We start from the raw sequence: 18,151 nt of genomic DNA on the forward strand, positions 1-18,151 counted from the left end.
ATGATTTCTAAAGATTCTAAGTTGTCTTAAAGTTCAAAGAATGTAACTAGCTGTGCTGCTGCCTCAAATTCCATAACAAAGATCAGTGTGAGCTGTTCACATCACATTTCAGGATTAAAACGTGAAGTTATCTTGCTGAATAAGGCAACGCTCTTTTTTTATATAGAACCTTAAAAGTAGTATGAAAACAAAACAATGTTTTGGCAACATAATTTCTCACATTACTGTTTTTAACAGAACCGTTGTATCCTAAAGGAGACCTGAGTGGATCAGCCCGAAGGAGTTGGGAGCTTCGAACTCTCATCAACCAGACCAGAGGTAAAAGACAAAGGAACGCTACTTAATACAATGTATTTCAAGCTTAGCTAAGTCTGTTCTTTTTAAAAAAAATCCTTAACATCCTTCAGAAAAGTAGAATAGTGATAGAAATGTAGCTGTGTTAGTCTGGGGTAGCTGAAGCAAAATGCAGGACAATGTAGCACTTTAAAGACTAACAAGATGGTTTATTAGATGATGAGCTTTCGTGGGCCAGACCCACTTCCTCAGATCAAATAGTGGAAGAAAATAGTCACAACCATATATACCAAAGCATACAATTAAAAAAATGAACACACATGAAAAGGACAAATCACATTGCAGAACAGAAGGGGGATGCGGGGGGGGGGGGGGGGAGGAAGGAAGGTAAGTGTCTGTGAATTGATGATATTAGAGGTGGGGAGAGTGGGATGTTTGTGAGTTAGTGGTATTAGAGGTGATAATTGGGGAAGCTATCTTGGTAATGGGTGAGATAGTTCAAGTGTTTGTTCATTCCTTTTTGGAGAGTGTCGAATTTTAACATGAATGACAGTTCAGAGGATTCCCTTTCAAGTGCAGATGTAAAAGGTCTTTGTAGCAGAATGCAGGTGGTTAAGTCATTGAGAGAGTGTCCTTTCTGGTTAAAATGGCAAGAAACTGTTTTTTCTTTGTGATCTTGTCTGATATCTGTTTTGTGGGCATTAATCCTTTGGCGAAGTGTCTGAGATGTTTGTCCAATGTACATAGCAGACGGACACTTTCGGCACATGATAGCATAGATTATATTTCTGGATGCGCAGGAATATGTGTTCTTGATCTTATAACTCATTTGGTTAGGTCCAATAATGGTATCAGCAGAATGAATATGTGGACAAAGCTGGCAACGGGGTTTGTTGCAAGGGAGGGGTTGGTATTAGTGTGGTATGTCCTGTGGTTGTTGGTAAGAATCCTCTTGAGGTTAGGTGGTTGTCTATAGGAGACTATGGGTCTGTCTCCCAGAGCCTCTTGGGCTGTGTCCAGACTCAGGGGTTTTTTCGAAAAAAGTAGCCTTTTTTCGAAAAAACTTCACCTGCGTCTAGACTGCAGCCGCGTTCTTTCGAAATTAAATCAAAAGAATGCGGCTTTTCTTTCGACGGTGGTAAACCTAATTCCACAAGGAAGAACGCCTTCTTTCGAACGTGCTCTTTCGAAAGAAGGCGTTCTTGAAAGCAAACAGGCTTTTTAGAAAGAGAGCATCCAGACTCACTGGGTGCTTTCTTTCGAAAAAGCGGCTTGCTTTTTCGAAATTCCGCGTGCAGTCTAGACGCTCTCTTTCGAAAGAGGCTCTTTCGAAAGAGGCTTGCAGTCTAGACATAGCCTTGGAGTTTAGTATCCTGTTCTAGTATAGGCTGTAGTTTATTGATAATGTGTTGGACAGGTTTAAGTTGGGGGTTGTAGGTGATGACAAGTGGTGTTCTATTGTTGGTTTTCTTGGGTCTGTCTTGAAGTAGATGGTTTCTAGGTATTCGTCTGGTCTTTCAATTTGCTTTTTTATTTCTCCGGGTGGGTAGTTGAGGTTTATAAATGCTTGGTAGAGATCCGAAGCTTCTGGTCTCTGTCAGTGGGATTAGAGCAGATGCGGTTGTATCCTTCATTTTTTTAATTGTATCCTTTGGTATATATGGTTGTGACTATTTTCTTCCACTATTTGATCTGAGGAAGTGGGTCTGGCCCACGAAAGCTCATCATCTAATAAACCATCTTGTTAGTCTTTAAAGTGCTACATTGTCCTGCATTTTGCTTCAGAAAAGTAGTGAGGATACCAGAGGAGTCTAACAAAAAACAATATGTATTCTTTGAGGAACTGTCTTTTGTTCTTGATGTATAAAATTAGTATTCATAGTTGCCAGCATGCTTATTGTCATCCGTTGATAGAAGACATTTTTGAGAAGTTGGGGTTACATGAAATATCTAGATTTAGAGGTTCATAAAAGAAGTTAGAGGTTCACATAACTCTTTGGAATTATTAACTTTGAGTGAAGTTCTCAAATCTTCATAAAATAAAACCTTAAGCATCTTCCTTCCTCCATTTCATTATGGCCGTGTTTCTCAAACTGTGGGTCCCAGCCCCCCCCGGGGGGGGGGGGGTTACTAGCAACTTAGAGGGGTATCGTGGTATCACAAATTGAGAACCCCTGCATTATGCCAATGAACTCATCTGTTCTAATAGCCAAACTAACTCTCACTACTTTAATTAAAGGCTAAAAGAATATAACTTATGTTGTAAATGTAATACTTCAGTGCAGCTAACTTCTTTGAATTATGTTAATGGGATTTTAAAGTTAAAAATAGTTTAATATTTTCATCTAAGTTATAAAGTAAGACGTTTCATGCAATACCAGAACATACATTTTCTGCTCTCCTTAGTTTCAGCTTGTTTATTGTTTGAACTTCTAAGCATATAGGTGCATTGTTCATGATAACACTTGATCAGCATGGTCCCATAGTAATACGGTAGTGGCAAAGGAGTAGATGTGCAATTCAAATGCAAAGGTACAGGTTTCTGAAACAACGAATTTGCGCACTGCTTTTTAGACACTGCTTCCAAGCAAGGACCTATTGATGCTGTTCAGAAGTCTGTCCGGTTGTTTGAAGAAAAGAGATACAGAGAAATGAGGAGGAGAAACATAATTGGCCAGGTCTGCGATACCCCCAAATCTTACGATAATGTCATGCATGTAGGTCTAAGGAAGGTGACCTTCAAGTGGCAAAGAGGAAACAAAATTGGTAAGTCTGTGAAGTTGTCATGTAGGTTAAAATACTGCATTCAGACCTTGTTTTACCTTATGATTTAACATTTGAAATCTTGCATCTTGGTGCCTATATTAAGGTTTGTTTTACTGCCCAAGGAAGATTAACAGTACTAAACACAGAATATTATTGCAAATAGAATTTCCTATTGTGAAATCTTAACTAGTAAAGTAGTTAGAAACAAAAATTGAAAGGACATGAATTTAATTCAATAGCATGCTCTGAACAGCTTCACTTCATGTTTGATTCCGCAATATCTGAACATGTTCAACTCCAGTTGACTATGTAAGGCAATGGTTCCCAACCCATGGGCAGCATGTGGCTCAATTGGCACAAAGCAGCAGCTCATGCGACATCCTCAGGGCCATGCAGATAGTGTATACATTGCATGGATGCAGCCCATGTATCTCTCACAAGGAGTTGCAGATGCAGCCCACAATGATAAAATGGGTTGAGAATCTTTGCTGTATGGTACTCGGCACATGGAAAGATCACTCAGTTAAGGGCAACATATGTTGGCACTAACTTCAGTAGACTAGTTTAATTTACTGGTGTAATTACTGTTGGCCCCACATAAGAGAGATGATTATTTCTCCACTGATTCTGCCTGTATACGAAGAGTCTCAGACTAGTACTGCATAATCATGAGACGGTTCTAAGAGTTAATATGCTTAACTTTTAATCAACTTGAACATGGGATTATAATTGTTTTGTTAGGTTGAACAGGCATTACAAGTTGAAAACTTTTTGAAATAAAAAAGGGAATCAGGGATGAAAATCTACCAGGCTGAGAAGTGTTTGAGTTGTTCATTGTTTTTGTTGTAATTGTGTAGGTGAAGGCCAGTATGGAAAAGTCTATACCTGTATCAGTGTTGACACTGGTGAACTGATGGCCATGAAAGAAGTGAGTACATTGTCTACAAGTGCCACCGCTATTTAATTTTAATGACATATATGCTGTTTCCTTAATCACATGTGCATGAGTCTAGATGGCAGGCCTCCTTCTCAGAGCATTGTTGTTAAATGGTGAGAGCAGGGGAAATAGGAATATGAGTTCCTACTTCATGTAGGTAGGCTGATTCACATAATTTACATCCAGGTTAGCCCTAAATGATGAGAGTATACATAATATAGATGAGTTGAGACCCAAGCTTATGCCTTAATAAATGTTGTTAGTGTATAAAGTGCCACTGGACTCCTTGTTTTTTGCTGAAACAGGCTAATATGGCTCCCAGGATGGATTTTATTTAAATCACTAGTCAGGAAGACTCGATTTTTTTTTTTCATGGTTTTCTACATAAAAGTGCACACTTGTTGGTTGTCGTAACCTTAATACATATTCTTTACAATTCAGAAAATAAATGTAGGTTTCGTTTTTAGAAGGTACACACTATGTATTTTTAAACAGTGATTTATTTGGAAAACTTTTCAGATTAGTTTTAAAGCTATATCAAAATGAATGATTGGTTATTCATTTATCCAACGTAATTGAAGCATATACTGTAAAATCGCAAGTATAATGCTCACCTATGAATAGTGCGGACCCTGACTTTAGACTCTTAAAATCATGAAAAAACCGCACTCCTATGTATAATGGCACCCATTATACAGGAGAATGGGAGGGAAGGAATGGGAAGGAAACCTGCCCTCTGCCCAGCTGCCTGCGCACCGAGCTCGTGCTTGCCGGGGGGCCTCCCCCACCCAGCTCCCTGCGTGCCGAGCTCGCGCTTGTCGAGGGGCCTCCCCCACCCAGCTGCCCGCATGCTGAGCTCGCATCTGCCGGGTTTCTTCCCGCCGCCTCCCCCCTCCCCCCACCCAGCCCAGCCCAGCCCAGCTCGCGCCTGCCAAGGGTGAGTTTAAACCTTGAAAAGATAACCCCCTGTGTATAATGCGCACCCCGGCTATAACCCTAAAAAACTGGGGAGAAAAGTGCGCATTATTCTCGCGATTTTACGGTATTTATGAAGTCATTGGGAGGTGAACTATCTTCAATGGAATGGGGTAATCATTAATATTTGGAGGATTTTCTTGCCACTCTGTATTAGGAGAACATCACTAGACAGATGTTTATACTGTTTATTCAACAGCGTTATTTATTCAGGATTTTTTTCCTTAACAGCAAACATATAATATTATAACAAAACAAGAATATGAATTTTTTACCGTATTTTCCGGCGTATAGGGCGACTGGGTGTATAAGACGACCCCCTATCTTTTTAATTAAAAGATAGGGTTTCATCTTATACCCCAGCGCCCCCCGCCTCCTTTGCTCCCGGTGTCCCTGGTCTGCTGGAGATGGTCCCGAGCAGACCAGAGGCACCGGGAGCAAAGCCGCCAGGAGCGCCTGGGCTGCCCCCCCCCCCCCCGCCGGAGCCCCTCCGCGGCTTTGAAAGCCTCGGGGGAAGCCGGCGGCGGGGCATCCCAGGCGCGCCTGGGATGCCCCGCCGCCGGCTTCCCCCGAGGCTTTCAAAGCCACGGAGGGGCTCCGGCAGGGGGGCAGCCCAGGCGCGCCTGGGATGCCCCCCCGCCGGCTTCCCCCGAGGCTTTCAAAGCCACGGAGGGGCTCCGGCGGGGGAGCAGCCCAGGCGCGCCTGGGATGCCCCCCCGCCGGCTTCCCCCGAGGCTTTCAAAGCCGCGGAGGGGCTCCGGCGGGGGAGCAGCCCATGCGCGCCTGGGATGCCCCCTCGCCGGCTTCCCCGAGGCTTTCAAAGCCGCGGAGGGGCTCCGGTGGGGGGGCAGCCCATGCGCGCCTGGGATGCCCCCTCGCCGGCTTCCCCGAGGCTTTCAAAGCCGCGGAGGGGCTCCGGCGGGGGGGGGGGCAGCCCATGCGCGCCTGGGATGCCCCGCCGCCGGCTTCCCCCGAGGCTTTCAAAGCCGCGGAGGGACTCCGGCGGCGGGGCATCCGGCGTACAAGACGACCCCCGATTTTTGGGGGATGTTTTTTAACTTCAGAGGTCGTCTTGTACGCCGGCATATACGGTAACTTAGTTAAACATTCAAGTTTTTTTTAAAATCAAGTTTGCTTTTGTTAAAATTGTTTTTAACTAAAATAGTTAAATATTTTAAAACAAAAATTAAATTGACTGTCAGCCAGGTTAACATGAGAAACTTTTATTCATTGAACTTTTTGAAACTTTGCACTTTTCGAGAGAGATAAGGGATTAACTCTGTGTACACAAATTTGCAGAGGGACAATAGAGTTGAAGTCAGTTATCTCACCTCTGTATATTATTTATTTTAAAACAGATCTCCAGAGATAACATGCTTGTTAAATAAAGGTTATCTCTGGAGACACAAATCCACAGTTTGAGAACTGCAAAACTAAGCATCTCTGATGGTATTTTCTAAAATGAACACTGAGTCCCCTTGGGTAGATAGAAAGATGAACCTTTTTGGCGGCCTGTTTCTTCATGAAGCCTTTCTACACTGGTCTCGTTGGTGTTGTATTTAACCTGTTGTGTTCTAGAATGTATCTGAGCTTGGTTGCAAGCTCCTTAGAGCAAGGGCTTTGGGTTTTAGTTTGGGTTTTTAGTAACAACCCCTTCTCCCTGTAGATGTCTATGAATCTTTATATCCCTTTTCCTAGAAATACCAAAAGGAGTCTGTAGATGACTGCTTTAGCTGTTGTTCCTTTCTTGATGTTTTTTTTTTCTATTTTATGCTTACGTTAGTAGCAGCATTAATGAAAAATAATATCTTTTGCAGATAAGATTTCAACCAAATGATCACAAAACCATCAAAGAAACTGCAGATGAACTTAAAATTTTTGAAGGCATCAAACACCCTAATCTGGTTCGTTATTTTGGTGTGGAGCTCCACAGGGTAAGCAAATGTTAATCACTGGGTTTTCATAAAAGGTAGGAGTTCAGAAATGGAGTCATATGTTCTATGCCACAAGTTATCTCGCTTCTGAGAACTGTAATTTTGCCTAATTATCCAGGAAATCTCTTGTGAACTTCATCGTTTTTGTCTTCTCTGAATCTAGAGTTCTTCCTGAAATGTAAGTTGTAGAAAGCTGTTAGATGTTAAAGCACTAAAACTCACCCTATTAGTAGTAAATTAGACCTATAAGCATTAAAAAAGCCAACATTTTTAAACAGAGCTAATATGTGTTACCTGTAGCGATTGTACCACGGACATTTTCAGCATCTTTTCATGAGAAAGTAAAACTGCAAAATAGAGAGGCATTAAAGAAATAAGGCATCCTTGATAGACGCGCAGAAATTGAATACTGAGAAATGGAAACATTCCATCATAGCAGAACCCATGAAAGAGGGGATATAATTACTAACTTTATTTACTTCTTACTAGTTTACAATTTTTTTAACTGTGATGGTTCTTTTTCTTCACATGCTTGCACATGTTGATTCCATTCTAGGGTGAAGTGTATGTTCTTGTGCGTAGTCACTGGAGATTTTTCCCTTGGCAGTATCCAAAAGGCTAGCTGTGGTACCTGCATAAATGCTGCGCTTATGCACTGATATATCAGGCACCACCAGCCCTATGCTCTCTGTTCTCTATTACCACCCACAGTGGTTAGTCAGGGAGCACTTTTCCTTTCATGACAAGGGCTAGCAGTTTCATTTCTTCTGACTTAAAGCCTTAGGGCCTTGCATATATTTGTTCATAGTAGTTAGTATTACATAGTCGGTAAGTCTAGTTAGGAGTTAGAAATGAGTCCCAGTAGGGACTTCGCCCCAGGCAGGCATGCCCCAGGTGTCTCAGGGTTTAAGTTCTGCATGGATTGCAACAGGCCTGTGCCTGTAAGTGACCTCCATAGCAGCTGTCTCAAATGCTTGGGGGAATCACATGTGAAGGACAAGTGTTATTGTATTTGTAAACATTTTCAACTTAGGACTCAGAGCGGGATATTTGTTTGCGGGCTCTCCTCATGAAGACTGCCCTTCACTTGGCTTCTGAGCCATCCTGCTAAGACTCTCCTAATACCTGGGCTTTGGTGCACTGTGCATCTCCAGCACCAGGCGCCACTCAGCGCTGCTCCCCGCTGACGGTGCCCCGAAAAAAAATGAAGAGGCACGGCTCCTTGGCATCAGGTGAGAGACGCCATAGGGCATCAGGCAAAAACTCGCATGTTCTGTTTGGGGATGTTAGCATATAGTCATTTAAAGTGGGAGGCTGGAGCAGTCTTTGTCTGCTGGGAGCTTGGACCCTCCACAGACAGGGACTGCTGCTGCCACTATATTAAAGGCAGCAGCCAATCTGCCAGGGAGCCTATTTTTAAACCGGCTCCTCTCACAAGCCTGCTCTGCCTGCCACCCCATGTTGCTGCCTCTGATTCAGAGGCAGTGGAATGGGGCCAGGAACACACTGGCTGCCACCTGGCCCCCGGGGAGTATTTTAGTAACTGAATAACCCTGGGCTACTCAACTCAACCTGGAGGCCACAATGAAACTCACAGCACATGCTGAGGGCCATATCTTAAGTGTGGTTGCATATATATGCTACTATATATGCAGATAGTTTTTCACACTGATGGGCATGAATACAAAGATTAAGGCAAGACTACACAACACACAGGATCCATTTAAGTCAGTTCTGCTGGTATTAATAAAATGCAATATTTACCTGATTTCCACCCATATGACAGCACTTTTAATGAGCAATGACAGTCCAGGAATTTAACTACTAAAATCATATCAACAGAAGATCATTATATTGACTACTTTTTTTTATTTGGCTCCCACCCGCAGGCCATGTATTGAGCCCCGCATAAACCCAAACTGCACTGTGGGCCGCAAATGGCCCACAAGCCACTTGAGTAGCCCTGGTGTAACTGATGAAATTTTTTGCAGCTATGCAATTACTAAAATACATGATATCTAGCATCCCTATTTCTATTTCATCCAGGAGATGGACAGAGGCTTCCTGTAAGATGCCTTTCTCATTCCAGGGTTGGAGGTGCTGATGTATGCCCTCCTGTCAGTGTCATTGATTTACAGGGTTTTTGTGAAAATCAAGAAGACAGGGTAAGAATTATCCTAAGAATTCCCTCACTGTCTCACCAGCGTAGGCGTTTGGTACATTGATGAGCCTTTCAGTAGCTATCTTGTTGCAGCTGCCCTTCTGGCTGGGTCTGCTGTACCAGAACCACAGCAGCCTTTTGCAACTGACCCTGACTCTGCTGGACTTGATAGCTTGGCTACTGCAATGAATAAGCACACACAAACAGGCTTTCTTAGCCTGTGTTTAGTAGATCTTTCTGGGCAGCAGAAAACCCTCCAGCTGAGTGACTTAAAATGTTTCATGTGCCGGGTCTCAGAACGGTGTGTGCAGGCTGAGCGCACTCTGCTGCAGAAGATCCTGGATTATCTGCTGCACCTCAAATTCCAAGGTTTGTCCTTGGTCATCAATCAACATCTACCTAGCTGCCATCTCAGCTTTGTATTTTCCATTCCAGAGTAGCTTGATCTTTCCTCGTTACATGACAGCACAGTTTTTAAAAGATTTGGAGCATCTCTATCCACATGTCTAGGATCCTGTTCCATTCCTGGGACCTGAGTCTTTTGTTATCAAGGCTCATCAGGCCTCCCTTTGAGCCTCTAGCTTCTTCCTGGAAGGTTTCGTTCCTGGTTGTAATAACATTATCCCACAGAAGGTGTTCAAGATCAGGGTGCTTATTTTAGAACTTCCCTGTTTGGTCTTCTGCATGGATAAGGTCCAGTGGTAACCACATCCAGTGTTTCTGCCCAAGATCGTTTCCCAGTTTCTTACTGGTCAGGGCATATACTTGCCTTTCTTCTTTCCAAAGCCTCATATCTGATGAACAGTAAAGGCTACACACTCTGAATGTTAGAGAGGCATTGGCCTTCTACATAGATAGAACAAAGCCATTCCATAAGTCAATGCAGTTGTTTGTTGCAATGGCACACAGTGAAATCACTGGGCAAATTTTTCATTCTATTGAGAGCTGGTGAAAGTGCTTCTGCTGGCAATCATGACAGCTGTTCCCCCACTCTGGCATGATAAATGCAGAAGTGGGGGCCCCCAAGAGCACTCCAAAACCTGATCTCTACAGGCTTTGGTACAAAAACTCCCCCCAAAATCCTTATACCTGGACTTTGGAGAATAAAAACTGCTGCTACCACCCAAGTATTCCAGGGAAGAGATCACTTGGGAAACCTCCTCCCTAAAAACCTCAGGGGTACCTCAAACTCTTTTCCCCAAAGAGCTGGAAAAAGAAAAGAAAAAATACAAGCTGCAGTCTGTGGTAGCTGCCCCCTAGTCAGAGGCATGCAGATACCTACAGATAGATTTTCCAGGACACAGAAATGAACCAATACCAGGTTGATTAGAAAAAGAAAACAAACTTTTATTATCAAAACACAGACATCATTTCCACATTCCCAAACCATGAAAACAATAAAGCCTGATGGGTTAACTAACTTTACTCTACCTAGGTATTGTAAAAAGACTTTCCTTGGAGAGAGAGACAGAGAGAGACAGCCTCCCATATCCCCGTTACTTGGAAGGAAACCACTCTGACTCAGACAAAGGAGGGAAAAGTTAAAAATTTCTTTGTCCCAGTTTGAAATTCCTACCTGCATTACTATTGGCTGACCAGATACCTGTCTAGGTACAGGGGACATAGTTAACCCTGTAGTCCCCAGACTACTGGCCAACCCTCATTGTTATGACAACAGTAGATTCAAGTAGGCCATAAGTGCCATCAGCATCTTTCTTCACACAAGTACCTGTAGGGCTTCTGCCTGATCATCTGTCCATCCATTGACCATCCTTTATACACTTACTTACCCAGCAAGTTCAAGATGATGCTGGCTTTGGCAGAGCAGCGGTGCAAGCTGCAAGACTGAGAACTCCGAGCCAGCGTCCATGGACGCTGCTTGCCAGTCACCTAGAATGGAATCAACATGAGCTAACACTCGAAGAAAAACGGTAACTTATCTTTTCATAATTGTTATTCTTTGAGTTGTGTTGCTCATGTCCATGCCATTACCTGCCCTCCTCTGTCTGGGCTCTAGGCAAGAAGGAACTAAGAGAGCATAGAGCTGGTGGTGCCTGATATACCCATGCATCAGCATAGCTCTCAAGGGAGCACCATAGCTGGCCCTACTGCTACTACTAATCTCAGACTGCTCACATGCATGCCTAGAATGGAATGGACATGAACAGCATATCTCAAACTACAATTATGAGAAGATAGATAAGAAAAAATGGTTAAGTCCTGGAAACATGGTAGATATGTTATCTTAGTCTAGTATTACAAAGTGCTCTACTTGCTGTTTGGATGATGCCAAGAGCCATTTATTTATAACTTGTACTTTGGTGTCGCATGTAACTTGGCAGCAAGAAAGACAGAGGTTAGATGTTAGGGAAAACGTTCTGACTATAAGGATAGTTATGTTCTGGACAAGGCTAACCCTACCAGTGCTGCTCCCCAGCACTGACACTCATGCATGTACTCACACACAAACACCTGCGCGGAATGGCCACTCCACATAGGGGACTTTGGGGAGGCAGGAATAGCATTGCCAACTCTCCCAGACCAGATGGCATTGCCGCAAATGGCATCCAGTCTGGGGGAGCTGGCAGCCTTATGTAGGAAAAGGGCAAGGTGGGAGGTTTACTTAATAACCTCAGGGTAGCAGACAGGAGGCACAGGCTGGAGGAGCGTAGCAGGCAGGAGGCACAGGCTGGAGGAGCGGAGGACAGCTGAGTAGCCAGCCAGAGAGAAGTGGCACTTGGAAGGCACGTCTTCCCAGCTGCTGGCTGTGCGCCTACATCCTCTAGAGTCCTCTGGCACCTGCTCGCTCTGCTTGCTGCCACCTGGTGATCTGGGGCTAAGTGCAGCCTGTGGCCGGGGCCCAGCTTGGGGATAAGGCTGGCCACAGGAGCCTATACACAGCACTACAGTGTCATGAAATTTGAGACATTTTGGTTGTGTGTTTTGGAATAGTGGGATTGTGGAATATCCATCACTGGAGGCATTTAAGAACTGGTTAGACAAACCTATGTCAAGGATGATCTAGGTCCGGGGTCTTTTTAAAGTCAATAATAGTCCTACTTTACAGCAGCTTCATTAATAAATTAAGATGCAGATCTTACCATTTAGTGTGATCCTTGGCCTTGCTTTGCCTTGCTTAGTTCTCCAATCTTGGGCTCACAGTACATTACATGAAGGTACCAGTGATATAAGGAAAGTTAGGAGAGAGGTTCTTTAGGCCAAATTTAGGCTGCTAGTTAAATAATTAAGTCCAGGGCATTCTCTGAAATGCTTCCAGTTCCCTGTGCAGGGCCAGTTTGACAGGAAAATTCCAGGATCTCAATGCAAGGATGAGACAATGGGGTTTGGAGGAGGAATTTAGGTATATTAAGTTTCCTTTTAGGAAAGGAGGAGCCTATATGGCAAGGATGGGCTCCACCTAAGCCAAAATTGAACCAGACTACTGACCTGTAAAATTAAAAAGGTTGTAGAGGAGTTTTTAAATAAAGATTGAGGGAAAGCCGACTGATGTGGAGGATCACATGATTCAGACAGACATATCCCCTAGGGGAGGGTTTATGAGAAGATACTCCTGTAAAGGAGTCGTGTGAAGTTGATAAAAGGGAAACAGTGAAATGAGTCCCATTCAGTTACATCACATGGAGGCAGACATTGACAATTTTTGTAAGTTCTTGTATAAAAATATAGTAAGTCATAATACTAAGATGAGTGAAGCCTGCTATTTAAAGGAGGATATTGATATAATAGGCATCCCGCAGACTTAATGGAATGAGGTTAATCTCTGTTGCCCAATAATACCCGGGTACAAAATACATAGGAATGACAGGGTAGGTTGTATTAGTGGGGGAGTGGTACAACATGTGAAAGAAAGCAGCCAAATTCAGTAAAAATCATAGATGAAATAGCAGCACAGAATTTCTATGGATAGAAATTCAATATTTGAACAAAAAGAGCACGGTAGTAGCACTATCCTACTTGGTCACCTGATCAGGATGGTGTCAGTGGCTGTGAAATGATCAGGGAGATTAGCGAGGATACAGTGCTTGGTCCTGCTGGGAGGGCAGGGGACTGGACTTGATGACCTCTCAAGGTCCCTTCCATTTCTAGTGTTCTATGATTCCAAGCAGAAAACCCAATAATAATTGGGGATTTGAACTTTGCTCAGATTGATTTGTCATCTCAGGATGGGATGCAGAGAGAGAATTTCTAGACATCGCTATTGACTGCTGCTTGGGGCAGCTAGTCTTGAAACCAGCAAGGGGAGAGGCAGTTCTTGATTTTGTCCTAAGTAGCACATAGGATCCGGTCCATGAGTTGAATATCGCTGAACTACTTGATAATAGTAACCATATGTAATTAAATTTAATATTGCTGGGAGGAGGGATTACCAGACAAATCCACCATAGTACCATTTAACTTAAGAAGGGGGAACTCTACACACAAATTAGGAATCTCTCCTCTCAGCCCCTCACAGATACCAGGTGCTCTCTTTTCTCTTCCTTCCCCCTCCCTCCCAGCTGCCAGGAGCCTTCTCTCTCCACCACCAGCTTTCCCCCCCCCCCCCCCCAGTCATGCAGGGGTCTCCTCACTCCCCTCCACCCCTCTCCCCAGCCTACAGGGGCCTTCTGTCTCCTGCCAGTTCTCCCAGTGTTGCAGCCAAGGGCCAGGAGAGGGAGGGTTTGGGGCAGGGGGCTACCCAGCAAGGTGGTAATGGCCAGCAAGTCTGGGGCTTTATCTTGGTGATACAGCTACCCCACTGATCTCTCTGCAGTATAGCTCTCCCCTGTGGCCATTCTCATTATCACGTCCCTCCTCTCTGTGCCTCTCCCTTTCCAAGTTATGGAAAACAGTCTCATTCCCAGCACTTCCTGTTTTCTTGACACAACCAAACCTTGACTTTGCTTTAAGTTATTATAATGAGAACTGCATACCAAATTTGGTGGTCATAGCTCTTACCATCTAGGATGAGTTCTTGAACAAAAGGACTCTCTCACAAGACAGATGCACAAATCTCTAAGGCTACGTCTACACTGCACCATAGTTTGAAATATAAAATATGCAATTTGAGCTATGCAAATTGCGTATCTTATTTCAAAATAGCTTATTTTGTAATTTGGCATTGCCCATGCCGTACCAAATTTCAAAATAACCCACTGTTCCAAAACATCCCTTACTCCTTGTGGAATGAGGCTTACAGGGATGCCAGAATAGTGAGCCTGTTATATTTCGAAATAGCACTGCAGTGAAGATGTAGCCTAATATAGATAGATAGATAGATAGATAGATAGATAGATAGATAGATAGATAGATAGATAGATAGATAGATGACCATGTTTCACAAGTAGCAAGGGTGATGGGAGGAGGCTATGGGTAAACATTGAGAGTTGAAAAGAAAATTGTTTTTAGAAATAATACCACCAGCACAGACATTAAAGAAATGTAATTTGCTTCCTGCAACAGGAAGAAATGTATATCTTCATGGAATACTGTGATGAAGGCACTCTGGAAGAGGTGTCAAGGCTGGGCCTTCAGGAGCATGTCATTAGGCTCTACACAAAGCAGATCACGATTGCTATCAATGTACTCCATGAGCATGGCATAGTTCATCGAGACATTAAAGGTAATTTTTTGAAAGTTAAGGTAATATTGCTTTTCAGTGTTGTAAATAAGGTATTGTCCAAAACGTTTGAGAGGATTTAAGGCAAGTACTGCGTTAGAGCAATAATTATGTTGTTTCCATCCCCTGCCATGGCATCGGACAGTTGATGAGTTTGTATTAATGGCTGTTAACTTTTATTTAAACCATTGAGTTTGAAATCGTTGGCGCACGGTGTTGCAAAATTAGGGCCAAATTCTGCACCTGGGTGCACTTGTGAAACTTCTTTTGAGTTCCCTGGAGGCCTGTGACTCCATGCAGGGACAGAATTTGGCCCTTAAATTTGTAGCTCTAGTACTACTGTGACATATCTGCTGTATGTTATTCTGGACTTCTGAAGGAGAGATGGAATTCTCTGGGAGTTGAAAAGTAGAAGATAATTTGATCATAGTATTTTCTCTGTGGTTCTGAGGGCCCAGGAAAGGGGGTAGGATTCCCAAGGGATAATAGTCATCATAGTGGTGAAAGGCTGCTGTTTTTGGAGAGATTATAACAACAAATAGATTTACAATGAGACCTCTCCATTGTTTCTCTCATGCATGTGAGCTGCTTATACACATTTTGCTCTCTGCCATCTCTTACAATGAACAGGCTGGGGCCACAAAAACAGCAGATTTTTTTGCCATGCTCATAGGACCCCCTCTGTCTTCAGGTTATCTCCTTTTCCCATGGGATCAGTAGCACAGCTTCTTATCTCCTGCTCCTTTCAAAACATTCTTTCAGTCTAGATGGGTTTTTTTTTAATGTGACTTGTCTTCCTCAGCAATGCCACAGAAGGAAAAATCTTTGATTTTACACTCTTGATTCACACAAATTATTCCCTATAAATGCTCAATTTACAACAAGGCAGTGCAACCCAACCATGCTGGGTTTTCTATGTCCCTCTTGCTCACAGGGCTCTGAATCATCGCAGCAGTCTAGGAGATTCCCAGTTGCTCTTGGTCCTTTGGCCTCGTGCTTCTCAGTTGGGAAAGAGCTGTCCATGACCCAGAGGCCACCCACCCAGGTAGGCCACTCTTGAGTCAGCTTTGGATTTTTCAGGAGATAATTGCTTTCTCCTCCTCTACCCTCTCCCAGCATTCTTTCCTTTCCTGTTCTCCCTCTTGGCCAAGGCTTTTTGTGCAGGTGTCAACTCACCTCTGTATTCTCCATAAACCCATGTCTATGATAGTCATTCCTTATTAGATAAGTATTTGGTAGAAGGTTGCTCCCTTCTGGAATACCAGATTGCGTAACAGAATCCATTGCCTATTACAGAAACTGGGCTTCATGAACTTCTTTAGCACCGATGCAGTGTTTCGCTAACCTTGGGGTGCACTCCTAGACTGACAAGGAGAGCGTCGTAATCTTGTCCAAGAGAAACACTGAAGTGAGAACTTGTATCCAGCAGTTCAGGGAGCTATATCACTGCATCACCCCGCAGGATCTCCAGTTACTGAGCTTTCTAATGTCCAGTATTACAGGAGTGTTCTTTGGGAACAATTCCAGCTTCAAATGTTGAAGCTATATCTGAAAAAGGTCCGTGTTCATAGTTCAACTCTGGAGAGGACTTCCCTAATCCTTCATGTTCAGGTAGGGCTCACATGGTGACAGTGGGAAGGTCAGCTATATATATTAAAAAAAAAAGGGGGGGGGGTTCTTTGTGCTTCTCCAAGGATGCAATTTTCTTGGATAAATCAGATCAGATTAGGGGGTTATGTAGGTTGCCAGATGGCACAGTGTAATTCATCTCCCCCAGAAATGACACTGTTTACACGTGGTCTCTCACTCAGGGCAGTGAAGCAGGCACTATTCTGTTATCCTCCTAGGGTCCCCATGAAATGAATCATGTGAGGTCATATGCTTCCATTTTTGTGGAAAGAGGCTATGCCTCAGCACATACCCCTAGCATTAAATCCCTCATGCCCAGCTGTCATTCTTTTGGTGAATCTTTCTGTTAGCAGCAAACACCCTGTTTGAGTTTGAGTGATTTGCCCATATATATCACATTCTTGGTGTTTGGTTTAGTAGCTTGTGGCCACCATTTGTCTGTTGGAGCCATCCTTGCACTCTGACTGCTCTTTTGTGCCCCCTGCCCTTCCCCACCAATGCCTGAAGACTTAAAGGGCAGAGTGGGGCCAACAGTTGCTCTGTCCTTTCTTTCTGCACATGGCTGCAGGATGGAACAACAAACAGGGCCTCTATCTCTTGCACTTGGATACTGTAGCTTTATTTGTATACAGTTACATATCTTGGTTTATACAGTAGTTAATTAGTATTAGTTGGGATGGTTTGGGGAGTATTAGGCTACACCTCTTTTGATTGAAACCAAATTCCCTGCTCTAAAATATTGTCCCTCTTGTGAGGGAGCTATAGCCTTCACTGATGGGCATACCAGATGCCACTTCTATCTTGGCAGGGGAGGGGGGAAGCATATTCCTGAAAAGTGTCCAGTCTGCAGATTGTCAAAACAAACACTGAAGTTTGCAGGGAAGTTCCCCTGAACCTTTTCTTGTTTAATTGGTCAATGAGACCTGCTTCTGATCTTGATAGACAGAGACCTTAATTGACAGAGCAATCTTCGTCTAAGAACTCTCCAGAGAGCTATGGGCTCCTTTATTAGCTCCCATGTGTCTCCTTCTAAAGAGACTTCTGTTGTCGTCCCTGCACTCCAGTCCTTGTCGTCAGCCACGGAACTGTGGCAGAGCACCGCTTGACAAGAGTGCAGTCATGGGTCAGCTTCCAAGGCACTGAGTAACAAGAGGCAGCTCTAGTTGCCTCACTTATTCTTATCAAAGCATAGCACATAGCCTAAGACAGGTTCCTATGAACAGCATAAAGGACTCTGTTGTCATCCAGGCACATCTTCAGACTGTATTCATTTTTAGACTTGCAATACCATCAAAGGGGCTTTTAGTACTGCTGCTGGTACTAACATCTTTGGCACTCTAGTGCTGTCTGTTTCCAGCATGGTGCTCATGGTGCTGTCTTGGCACAGAGTTATGATATTAAATGACCTCACATTATCTGTGCTTCCTGAGTCACTACTATTAACATGTGGGGTGAGGGTATGCCTCTGTACTGGCTGCTGGCTTGATATTGTTACGGGGTATTTCTGGGGCACAGATGTGAGAGCTTCCTTATAGCACATCAAGAGACATCTGAAAAAACTGCCATTTTCTCTTTCCTCCTGTGGCTCTCAACCCTGGCCATACTGGACACCATGGGGGTTACACCTGACAAGGAGATTCTCCTCAACAGCTTTTTCTAGGGGGCAGGTCCCAGTTTCCATTAAGAGCCTTTAGTGTGCAGCAACATCAGCAGCCCTAGGGCCCCCACGCTGAGCCTTAGCAACAACCACAGCCAGCTGATGAACACCTACAGATAGCAGAACTCATCCCAGCTGCTGTCTCTTCTTCAAGCTATGGCTCCTGTAACTTCATCCTATC

At 43.8% G+C, this 18,151-nt stretch overlaps 1 protein-coding gene across 8 annotated transcripts in view; it reads left to right on the plus strand.

The window, feature by feature from the left end:
* The window catches only part of MAP3K4 (mitogen-activated protein kinase kinase kinase 4), a 122,143-nt gene that overhangs the window by 90,783 nt on the left and 13,209 nt on the right, over positions 1-18,151 (plus strand). For 7 of the 8 annotated variants that reach the window (XM_075924566.1, XM_075924571.1, XM_075924567.1 and 4 more), the window contains 5 exons: positions 238-318; positions 2,869-3,060; positions 3,918-3,988; positions 6,790-6,906; positions 14,528-14,687. In XM_075924566.1, coding sequence (XP_075780681.1) covers positions 238-318; positions 2,869-3,060; positions 3,918-3,988; positions 6,790-6,906; positions 14,528-14,687 — 621 coding nt within the window. Of the gene's footprint in view, positions 1-237; positions 319-2,868; positions 3,061-3,917; positions 3,989-6,789; positions 6,907-14,527; positions 14,688-15,618; positions 15,730-18,151 lie in introns of all 8 variants that reach the window. The other variant, XR_012902747.1, reaches the window with a different exon arrangement.

The sequence above is a fragment of the Pelodiscus sinensis genome, chromosome 3, assembly GCF_049634645.1.
Source record: "Pelodiscus sinensis isolate JC-2024 chromosome 3, ASM4963464v1, whole genome shotgun sequence".
Classification (NCBI taxonomy): domain Eukaryota; kingdom Metazoa; phylum Chordata; order Testudines; family Trionychidae; genus Pelodiscus; species Pelodiscus sinensis.